The sequence below is a fragment of the Solanum stenotomum genome, chromosome 11 (genome assembly GCF_019186545.1).
Source record: "Solanum stenotomum isolate F172 chromosome 11, ASM1918654v1, whole genome shotgun sequence".
Lineage (NCBI taxonomy): Eukaryota > Viridiplantae > Streptophyta > Magnoliopsida > Solanales > Solanaceae > Solanum > Solanum stenotomum.
In genome coordinates, this window is record NC_064292.1 from 3,042,416 (window position 1) to 3,054,976 (window position 12,561).

General features: G+C 32.2%; 1 protein-coding gene and 1 pseudogene across 1 annotated transcript in view; both read right to left on the bottom strand.

The window, feature by feature from the left end:
- Positions 1-2,728, bottom strand: part of LOC125843836 (abscisic-aldehyde oxidase-like) — a 13,807-nt gene extending 11,079 nt beyond the window's left edge. Inside the window, exon 1 of the mRNA XM_049523050.1 lies at positions 2,560-2,728. Coding sequence (XP_049379007.1) covers positions 2,560-2,707 — 148 coding nt within the window. The 5' untranslated portion in view covers positions 2,708-2,728. The remainder of the gene's footprint in view (positions 1-2,559) is intronic.
- Positions 2,729-9,021: 6,293 nt separating this feature from the next.
- Positions 9,022-9,775, bottom strand: LOC125843847 (indole-3-acetaldehyde oxidase-like; annotated as a pseudogene).
- Positions 9,776-12,561: the final 2,786 nt, after the last annotated feature.

Consider the following 12,561-nt stretch of genomic DNA (forward strand, 5'->3'; position numbering starts at 1 on the left):
GCCCCCTATACCAAAACAAATGTAAAAACAAGTTTCATTTAAAAAAAAAAAGAAGACTTTCTTACTACCTCACCTTTTATCACTTTTTCCTTTTTTTTGTGTGAATGCAAATCTTTTATCCATTTAACTACCACTTTTAAATGGATAATATGTGTATTATTCATTTTTATCCATTTTTAAATGAGTTGGATATCCAACCCATTTAAAATGGGTAAATATGAATGGATACCCATATTAATTATCCATTCTGACACCCCTAGTTGTATTGGTGGGAAATAACAAGGTACCCCGGAAACTAGTCGAGACACACAAATGGGGAAAAATTTTAACATGGTAGAGGCACAACCAACAAAAGGTGGGTGAGGCTCCATTAACTTTTTGACACATGGATAAGTGAGCCATTTATCTACTTTAAAGATATAATGCTACCACTAACAAGAGAGAGAAAGTATATTTACACAATAAATTGAGTTGAACATATATAAAATATGCAATAGAAATTAAAACGTGGGTTTACTTCTTCTTTGTTTTAATATTTTGAGATTATATTGAATATGTTACGTAGTTATATGTTAGTTTGACAAATTTATTTTGATATGGTATCTTTTCTATGTAATATAATTTGTATTTTTGTTTTCATTGCAGTTACTTTTCTACTTTAATTTTTTTTTTTTTTGATAAAATAGTACTTAAAATTTTGTGGAATATGTTTAATTTATTTTATTTTTAAAAAATATTTTACTTTTTTGTGAATTTTTTAAACTAATGATTTATTTAAGTTAAAGATGGCTAACTTTAGAGAGAAATCAAGATCTGAAAAATTAATCTTTATTTCTTTTCAACATTGGTGCAACTTTTTTTCTAACATCAGCAAAAATATTTATAAAAAATTACAGATTCAGTTTGAATGTCAAAATATGTAGTTTTGATTTACCATCCTTTGATTTTATAAAAATATTAGGAAAGAAAATTCAAAATTTAATTTTTCAACAAGTATAAAATGTGGATCCACAATCATTTTTTATTTTATTATTATATATTTAGTGAAATATATTATTTCTGATGGGATTGAGATTAATTATAAAATTTATTTTACTCTTGTTATTTTTGTTCTAGGTTTATAAAAATTCTTCAAACTAACATAAACTACAATAATAATAATAATATATCCAATGTAATCTCAAAATTAATATAATATTAAAAATTAAAATAGAAAAGCAGCAAATGCACGTATTATTTCTCTTGCATTTTTAAATATTTTTTCAACTCAATATATTGTGTAAATATATTTTCTCTCTCTTGTTGGTGGTAGCATTTTTGCTTTAAGTAGATAAATGACCCACTTATCCATATGTCAAAAAGTTAATGGAGCCTCACACAACTTTTGTTGGTTGGGCTTCTACCATGATAAAAAAATTTGTGAGTAGAATCTTATCTTTTTAGAAAAAAAGTTACACCAATGTTGAAAAGAAATAAAGATTAATTTTTCAGATCTTGATTTTCTCTCTAAAGTTAGCCCTCTTTAACTTAAATAAATCATTATTTTAAAAAATTAACAAAACAATAAAATATTTTTTTAAAATAAAACAAATTAAACATATTCCACAAAATTTTAAGTACTATTTTATCAAAAAAAAAATTAAAAGTAGAAAAATAACTGCGATGAAAACAAAAATACAAATTATATTATGTAGAAAAGATACTATATCAAAATAAATTTGTCAAACCAACATATAACTACGTAACATATTCAATATAATCTCAAAATATTAAAACAAAGAAGAAGTAAACCCACATTTTAATTTATCTTGCATTTTTTATATATGTTCAACTCAATTTATTGTGTAAATATATTTTCTCTCTCTTGTTAGTGGTAGTATTATAGCTTTAAAGTAGATAAATGACCCACTTATCCATGTGTCAAAAAGTTAATGGAGTCTCATCCACTTTTTGTTGGTTGTGCCTCTACCATGTTAAAAATTTTCAAGATGGGCTTGGACACCACAATTGTTCAAAAAGAAAAACGTATTTATACATGTAATCAAAGGCGAATCTAGAATTTCAAGAAGACGGGTGCACCATTATCAGGGGCGGCTCTGTCCCTTTAAGAAAAAAGGCAACTAATTTAGCTTTCAAATTTAAAGGGCCTTATTTATTTTAGCAATAATAAATATAAATTTTTCATAAAAAAAAATAAAAAAAATATTAAATACATTTGCAAAATAAATAAATTTTATTCTAAGAAAAAGTCATTAGAAGAAGTTTTAAAAAGGTTGAATGCAGACACTCTTTTATGAATAAAATAAAATGCAAGGTTGTGAAAATGCAGCATCTGGGAATTGATCCCTCAACCTCAAAGTGGAAAACTGACACTCAAACCTGTGAACCATCCAGTTGTTTATGTCATGGGTTCCTTCAGTTGCTATTTGATATATTTTAAGAATTATACAAGTAATACATCGAGTTTTGTCGGATGACCACGGGTTCAAATAACCCATTTTTTAAGCTTAAATTCTCCCCTGCATGTAACAGAGTGGTGAAAGAAAAGAAGAGCATTACCTTCACCACAACCAAGCTTAGGACTCTTGAAACAAGTCTCAGAGCGCAAGAACTCAAGCAAAGTTGTTGAAGGATCCACATATGGCAGCTCAAACCTCTCTCCATTAACTGCAAACACCAAATTCCCCTTTTTCTGTGTTTCCTCCATTAATACAATAGCCTCCAACTTGACTTTTAACAAAAAATAACTTTATGCTACATTATAAAGGGAAAATGAGGCTCACAGTTATGTAAAATGTGATGATTATTTTAAGAGATAAGAGTCTGAAAAATATCCAAACTTTGATCGAATTTGCTATTGCGATACTAAACTTTCATAAGGACCTATTACCTTCCTAGACTATTTAATACCGTATTTTTTACCCCATGAATTATTTAAGAGTGTATTTTAAAGGTATATATGTGCCCACGTGGACACATTACTATTTATAATTTTGCATTATTTTTTTATGTCCACGTGGGCAAATATATATGTTTAAAATACGGTATTAAATAGTCTAGGGAGGGAATAGGTCCTCATGAAAGTTTAGTATCGCAACAACAAATCCGACCAAAGTTGGAGTATTTTTTAGACCATTATCCCTTATTTTAAAAGAAAATATTTCCAAGTTATAATAGGGATAATAGAGAAACAGATTCAATCATTTTGAACCACTCATGCCACAATTATATTACTCGGAAGATATGCATTGTGTGTTCGGAAGATATTCAATATATTTTTACAGTGGATCTTTACTTGCCTTATTATATGGTGAGAATCGAAATAAAAAACTTATGGATATTTCATATAGGTTGTGTCCTTTTTATGTAGGGCTCACACCCCTATCCCCCACTTCCGTACCTTCTAATTGCTTTCAAAAATTAAATGGCTATTTTGTTCTTTAAAATCATTATATTAAGAACATTTAAATGCAAAGGTGTAATTATACAATTTATGTAAACATAACAAATGAAAATTTCAATTAGAAAAAAAAAAAAAGTCAAATGATTGTATTTTATTTACTTCAATCTTTTCAATTCATTTGAATATTTTTATCTTCCATTGTTTATTCAATGATCTTCCGTCTCAATTTCCAATTGTTTATTTAATAAGACATTTCAAATCAAGTTTTTTTTTACTTCTTATATACTTTCCTTTGACTTTTATGTATAAAACATAAATATTACTTTAACTTATTTTTAGATTAATAAAGTCACTTTACTTAAATCTTATATCCTACTAATCACTCCAACCGACAGAATTTAAAAATGGAGGGATCACATTCCGTCCACTATACCTCTTTATGATGTTTAATATTACTGGTCCAACTAATTTAGGTTATCATTACATCCATAGTGGAAAAACCAATACTTTCTATAAAAAAAAAATCTCAATTTTTGAATTTTAAATTCGAGACATCTGAATATATATCTAATAAAAAAATCAAATCTCGCCCACCACACCTTCTAAACGTGTGAAATTTCATTGAATACTACAGCTCATGGAATTGTTGTGGTCATAATAAGCTCAACCATTGGACTGAAAATCTTTATTATATTCAGTAAAAAACACGTGGGATGAATATTTTAAATTTTTTAAAAAAATCTCTTCCTTTTTTTAAAGAGATTTATTTATTTATCACTAAAGCTACCTTCAAATATAGCTTCTAATTCACTCAATCATCTTAATTTCTCTACTAATCATCTATAATTCAACTAATACAATAGTCCCCTATCCTAATTTATATATTACTCACTTTTGTTTTTAATTTCCGTCCGAATAAAAGACGTATGTTTATGTTTAGTACCAATTTAACTTTAAAATATCTATGATTTATGTAATGAAATGATTTATAGCTACATAAATATCTATGATTTATTTTAAATCACGACTTTCAAGTCTTTCTTTTTTTCTTGAACACCGTATCAAGTCAAACTGCCTCGTATAAATTGAGACGGAGGGAGTACTATCATTTTATTGCAATACAATCTAAATTTACACTGTCACGACCCAAAAATGGACGTGATGGCACTCGTCTTAACCCACCAAGACAAGTCAGCCTAAAACTCAACCATTACAATAAAATGCAGAAATTTTATAATAAACTCAAATATACCCCCAAAATCTGGTTATCACGTGTACAAGCCTCTAAAGTATTACAATTGATTCAAAAGAACAACACAAGTCTCATATGACATTGTTTCTAGAGTAGAACAAGATCATAAACAGGAGTAAGAAGGTCTGTTGAGTTGACAAACAGCTATCTCACAAATCTCCAAGAAGCCTCGGAAAAGAAGGGAATAACAAGTACCACAAAAATCCAGGCTCGTAACCTACAAAAATTTGTAGAAGCAAGGGGTGAGTACCAAACCACACGGTACTCAGCAAGTAAACCTCTAAACACGAGCTAAGGGGATAGAATACAAGTACTCCTTACACCCCAACCGAACCTTCACAACTACAATCTGTATAAAACCAACCCAACCTCACAATTCACAATTTACAAAGCACATAGCTTAACACAACACTCTAACAATTGCATATCCTCAACAACAACACTCTAACAATTGCATATCTTCAATAACAAGCTCAATATTCATTAGTCACAAGTTCCATAGAAAGGCACTCACAAGATCAGCAACATACAAGATCAAGTTCACCAATAATAAAGAAGTGCAATGCAATGAAATGCAATGTCAAGTATATTGATGCATGTCTGACCTAGTGATACACACCCGCTGTCTCTCAGTCCGGGACCCATGGGGGACATATCTGTCCATGCATCCATCGCGGCGCGCGATACGACCCTCGATAATAGTAACCATCGCGGCGCGCGATACGTCCCTCGAAATATAGTATCCGTCGCGGCGCGCGACACGTCCCTCGAAATATAGTATTTGTCGCGGCGCGCGATACGTCCCTCGAAATGGTACATCCTTTTTATTTTCTTATTCTTTCTCAATGCACATAACACTTGTCACAACCATGTCTCAGAACAATACAAATGACATGTTCACACAAATAATGAGGAGATGACCATTTTGATAACATTGCACAATTCACAACAAGACAATCAGGATACAACATCAACAATGATTCAACAAACCTTTCAAACAATTTTCAACATATCACACAAACAATTGATCACATTGCCTTTTATTATCCCTTTTTCACCATTAGAATTAATCAATGTGGACAAGTCAACCCATCACCAAGCCTCGTTACCCTAAACACATATTACAAGGAAATACATGAATTCCATACACTTAACAAGGGTTTAGAAATCCACTTGCCTCAAATTAATTGAACAATCACTCCGGGTCTCGAGTCTTCCCATCTCGTTGAACTTCCAACTCAAAGCAATCTATTCAAATAAGTAACCACGATAAGATTATGAAATTAACAACACCCACATTACTATGTGTTTAGCCTTGAACTAACAATTCACCTAAATTTATAATCAAGTTTGTAAATCTTGATGTCAATCGACATTTCAACTATCATATTTCCAAGTTTCAAGTCTAGAGTTAAGTCCTAACTCCTCCAATACCATAATCTAATGGTATTCATATAATATAATATATCTATTATTCAATTATGTATATTAATATGCAAACTTAAATCATAAGATAATGACCAAATTTAGAGACGTAATCAGCATCCTTAACTATTGAAAACTTTACAAAAATCTAAATCTCGTCATTAATTTATTTAATTTATCACAGTGTATTCATAATGGCAATCATTGGCCAGCATCACATGAAGAATGGTCACTTACAATCCTTTGTTCTTAAAAATTTCCAACACTACAATACATGACCAAAACCTTTAACCAATCCACAACTCCAACAACCAACATGCTACAGTGCATCGGCGTGCACTCCAATTTCTTCATCCAACATTATTTAATATATAAAATGGGTACAGATTGAGACAATTGATATTTAATGGCTTTCCCACAACCCCAAAACCAATTAACATACTACAATTCGGTCAACTATATATACATATTTAGTATATATTTGTACAAGGATAAAAAATTAATTTGATAGATTTTGTTCCTACCTAATACTCGTTGTTTCCCTTGTTGAGGTCGCATAAGTTCTTCACGAACTTCTCAGTTTTTGCTTTCGTCCGCATAGGTGAGTTTCTACCTCTCTTTTTCTCTTTCTCAAATTGTGGACTAATATGTTAAACCCTACTAACTTATTTTATCATGGGTCAAATAGCATAGGGTCTTAAATAAATTATCACTTTAGCCCATTAACTGTCAATTATCTACAATTACCCATCAATTAATTAACTCAAGTTAAACGAATAATCCAAATTTCCAAAAATGATTTTTCGGGTCATTACATACACCGAGGTTGATATAGACAGAATAACAAATAAACTTTAAATCACACATTTTCTATTAAACAAAACAGTTCAAATTCTTTATGAGGATATACATAAAAACAAGTATTCAGTATCTATGTTGCTCGGACTTTTTAAAAATACCCCCAAGTGCCTGTTGGCTCGTCCTTAAATAGTGCATTTTTTGAGCAACCGACACGGCTGAGGCAAACAGTTTTGGGAGTCTGAGAAACATAGTTTCAGTACAAGAAAAACTCAAATTATATGGGAATTTTCTTGGGAATTTTGAGTCAAAATCTGCATGTATTGAAGTTTGTTGCGGATTTTCCTATCAATCAAAATCCATTGGAAATAAGCTCGTAGGTAATTATTACCTGTGAATTTTAAAATTCCTAAGTATATTACTTGGGGATATTAATTTCGCGTGTAATTTACCTACGAATTTTTTCACAAGAAATTAATTCTAAAAATTCGCAGTAATTTTTGGTAAAAATTGGTAAAAAATTGTGAGACTCGAAGGAATTTATTTATTCTATTTTGCCTTTCGTTTTTCTTTATATTTTGTTTTTCCCTGTTCTTTTTCTCTCTCTCTATATTTAATATGTTTTCCTTCCCAATTTTGTTTAATTAATATAATAGTGCACCTATTTGTTTTTTTTTTTATGTTTAATTTGTTTTCACCCCTAATTTAATTACTTGAACTAGCAGACTGCCATATTAATTACTAATCTAGGAGGAAACCTTGTATGGCCAAACTTTTTATCCTTATCCACCGATGTGGTATAGACTACAGAAGTAGTGATTCACAAATATTACATTTTAATTTTATCCAATTTTCCTTCAATAAATCAAATATGTAAAGATAATAATATTTATTCTCTATTTCTAATATTTCTAAATAAAGTATTTCATCTATTTCAACTTACATTCTTTTTAATATACGTAAATAAAGTAGTTCCTTCGTCTCATGTGGCATCTTGAGATCCAAATATATTTTTCTTTGACCGTATTTTTTTCATTTATCTTTTTAAAATATATGAATAAATTATTATTATTATTTATAGTACTTTTACGTAGTTTTCAAATATGTAAATTTTATTTCACAGTATTTAAAGATTTTTTATGCTTACGATAAAAAAATAATAATAATTAAAAAAATAAAAAAAAAAAATAAAAATATATATATATATATTCAAAAATATTTTTCATTTAATAAAGATTTATCTATCGTACAAGACAATTAAACTTTATGCTAATAACAAATATAAATAAAATATCCTCTTCTAAAAACATATATTTAATTACTCAGTAATACATAATTTATTGAAATGTAGTAAGCCATATTTCAAAATTATAGCTGAGTTTTTAGTTTTATTTAAATTAGACGATAATTCAATGAATAATGAAAATTCAACAATGAGTGCTTTTTCTTTCAAGAAGAAAATTATGAATATAATTATGAGAATTATATGTTTTAAATAATAAAGAAAATGAAACTAAGACATTTATTATTATGACTCTAATAACACATTAAACATCTGTTAACAAAATCATTGGTATATGATGATTGGTAAAATTATTTCACCAATTTTACCCCATTAAGTAAAAGAGTGTTTTCAATTAAAGCACTCCCCAGCTAATCCGCATACCGCAGTGACAAGACTTTGAATAATTCCTTCGGTATGTAATTTTCGTGTAAAATCTCATTAAATAAATCCATATCTAAATTCATAGAACCAAACTCTCAAGTAATTCTCTAACTTAAAGAGTTCAATTTTTTAATATCCCCAACAAAATCCGTATGTAGTCTTTACTTGGGATTCTTCTGCCAAATAATAAAGGAATTTATTTTTGTTCATTTACTTGTGGATTTACCTACGAAAATATTACGTGCAAATTAATTTCCCCAGCTAATTCTCCAAGTAATATTTTGCGCCAAATTTACTTGTGGATTTTCCTTCAAAAAAAATTTCACAGGTAAAATATTGTAAAACTTAGGAATTTTATAATTTTGCATGTAAATTCGTAGGAAATTCCTGTGGATAGCATTCCTAGGAAAAATTCCCAAGTAATTCATAGTTTTCTTGTAGTGTTTAGTATAACTCGAGATGCATGTTGAAACACTTTTAGTTAGATTTCTGAGCCAAGATACTTTCCAAGTATTTTTCCACATAATCCAGGCCACACTGTGACTTCACAACGGGTATTATTATAGATAGAATTCTGAAACAGACCCATCAAGCTTGCCCCATAGTTTGAGCTGTTCACGTGCTGCTATAACAGTTGCACAGTGGACCGAAGCTGCCAGAAGCAGTGGCGGTTCACCAGATGCTGCAAAAAGAGTAATCAAGTTAAGATTCAACAGACATTGGATATGTTGATGACATTGGACTTAGTCTAGTACGTAGAAGTAAATGAAAGTATGAAGGGAATTCCTCTATCTCACAGAAAGTATATTCTTGATCTACTTTTAGAAACTGGAAAGTTGCCAACTAGACGTAGCAGTACTCGACTGAATCCTCATGTCATGTGGACGTATGATCAATATCTATGCTCCAACTTGAGGGGGAGAGTTACAACCTAATGTTGGAATAAGATATTGACTTGCATTCGCATTACATATTTCTTTGTACGATTTTCAAGAATCAGTTGAAACATGTTTGCAACATTTTCCACTAAACTGAGTGAAGAATTGATTTCAAGAACCTTTCATGATGTTCATTCACAGTTATATGCAAATAACTTGTTTGACAGAATAATACCTTTAGACGAGAGAACACGTTTTCAATGACGTCCACTATTTAGCACATGAACATTGAAATTCTGAGGTATAGTGTCAATTGTCGGGATCTTGTATTTCCAAGTGCTATTCGAGACCATTAATCCGTCTTCGTTGGTGAGATATTATTCGTGCATATTTTTTATCTGTAACACCCCGTATCCGAAAATAGACCAAATTGCAGATTTCTAGTGTTGCAGGTGGCACCCATGGGCACCATCCATAGACCGTAGGAGGACCCACAGTCTGTGGTTCGTGTCAGCAACCTCCCCCAGAACTCAGCCTAAAAATTCAGCCAAGTGTTGACCCACAGCCGAACCTACGGTCCGTAGGTCAGGTCACGGACCGTGGTTCGTGTCCGTGGATCGATGCCCCAAAAGCCCAACTTCAGTCCCGATTGACGGTTGACTAGCACAGACCGTCAGTTGATCGACGGTCCGTCGGTGACCCCAACAACAGTTAAGTCAGGGGTCTTTTGGTCTTTTCCTATTCCGTTGGACCCCTAAACTAAGACCCTAAATTATGAGATTTTAGTCAGTTTAAGCCTAGAAACATAACTAGAACTCACCTAAGTCACATCATTCATCAAAACTTAGAAAAAATTAGAGCGTAAGAGGAGAAGAGAGGTCAAGAACCCTAGTTCAAGAACGCAACAAGGTTCCATCAGTTCCATCCCCAAAATCGAAAGATTTCTCCATGAAATTCGTTGCTAGGTATGTGAGATTTCACTAGTGGGTTCCTTTCGCCCATTAGGTCCCTAGTTTTCCATCAGATTCTTGATTCCCTTATTATGACTAGACCTAGGGTTTTCTATAACTTCAGCATATTATCATGAATTAGTTATCTAAATGTTCCAAATCAGATTATCATGTTATTATTCAGATTATTGCATGAATTTCAGAGCCCTAGCTATGTAGTTCTTTAGTTCTAGAATTGCACATGCTAGGCCAGATATTTCAGATATACATGCCTCAATTTTTGAATGTGTCATTATTAGTTTATTAATGTGCATTCTTAGTTGCATGTCAATTTTGAGCTATCCAGTATATCACAGTAAATCAGTCATAATATGTTGTTAATCATTAAATCTATTGGGAGTAGCATAATACCGAGTTGGACTAGGGTCAGCTACCCATATAGTCCCAGAACTACGAGCCACGTAGGTTGTAAGTCCCATTTGTGGGCATCATTTTAGTGATCATGCCAACATGCCTCTACACCTTTAGCCATGTGTATTGGGTCCTCTCGATGAGGCGTGTATATATCGGACCCCACATTTGGTTTTATTGTCGGTTATTAGTAGCTCCCACAGTTCAGTCAAATTCCATTGCATTGACCATATTTCAGTATAGTCAGTATTTAGTCTTAGCATGTTATAAATTGGTCATTGCATTCAGTTAGCTCAATATTCAGTATCTATATCATGTTCATATTATACTCTTGCTTTATTGCTCGTTCAGTTATATGTTTATTTCAGCTTTACTCTATCTTGCATGCTCAATACATTTTAAGTACTGACGCATACTATGCGCTACATCTTCTCGTGATGTAGGTCCAGGTCCTCAGCATCCAGATCAAGCTTAGATCGGTTCCCGATCTCCAGTTCAGCAACATCAATGGTGAGTCCTTATTTTTCGAGGACAATAGTCGTGTTATCTTTCAGTTTTCAGTCTTTAGTTTTAGTTTTGCTAGATTTAGCTGGGCATGTCCCAACACTTTTAGTCAGTTAGAGGCTATTTTCAAACATAGTTAGATTCAGCTTAGTGTTTGAGTTTGATATTTCTTTTGTATTAAACTCTTAGATTTGATATATTCATTTTTAGTATATGGGTATTCCCCATTATTTCAAATTTGCTTATAATTAGCTTCCGCATCAGTTATTATTATTTTTAGTATGCTCATGTCATGCAGTAGGGTTAGCTTGGGGTCACTTGTGATCCTAGGTCCCATGTCTGCGTCCAAGGGTAGCTCGGGGCGTGACAAACTTGGTATCAGAGCACTAGGTTTAAGTGTCCTAGGATGTCTGAAAGATCGCGCTAGGTAGAGTCATTTTCATGGGTGTGTAATGAGCACCATATATAATAAGAGGGAGGCTACAAAGTGTTTTAGGAAAAATCTTCATTTTTTTGTTACTCTTATCATGCGTAAGGTATGATCTAATTACGTTCTAACTTGATGTTCTACATTTCAGATCATGCCTCATCGTAGAGCTAACACCAGGAATGTGAATGCCAAGAACGCAAACGCAACTCCTCCAGTCCCAGATCAAGAAGTTTCGAATGCAGAATTCCGGAACGCCATTTAGATGTTGGCTCAGAGTGTGGCCAATCAGAACAATCAGTGGGTTCCAGGTCAGGCAAATGCAAAGGTTGGATTAGCTGCAGCTAGAGTGCAGGATTTTGTTAGGATGAATCCGCCAGAGTTCTTAAGATCGCAAGTTGGTGAGGATCCCCAAAACTTTATTGATGAGGTCAAGAAGATCTTTAAAGTGATGCAAGTAACTGGGAATGATCGGGTTGAGTTAGCATCGTACCAACTCAAAGTTGTGGCTCATATCTGGTATACTCAGTGGAAAGAGAATAGAGGTACAGATGTTACTCCTATCACTTAGGCTTGCTTCAGTGAAACTTTTCTGGACAAGTTCTTCCCAAGAGAGCTAAGGGAGGCAAAAGCCTAGGAGTTTATGAACTTGAGGCAAGGTAACATGACAGTCCAAGAGTATGAACTCAAGTTCACCCAACTCTCCAGGTATGCTCCGCACATGATTGCTGATTCCAGGGCTCAGATGAATAAGTTTTTATATGGAGTATCAGACTTGGTGAAAACAGAGTGTAGGAATGCCATGTTACTTGAAGATATGAACATCTCTAGGCTCATGACTCATGCT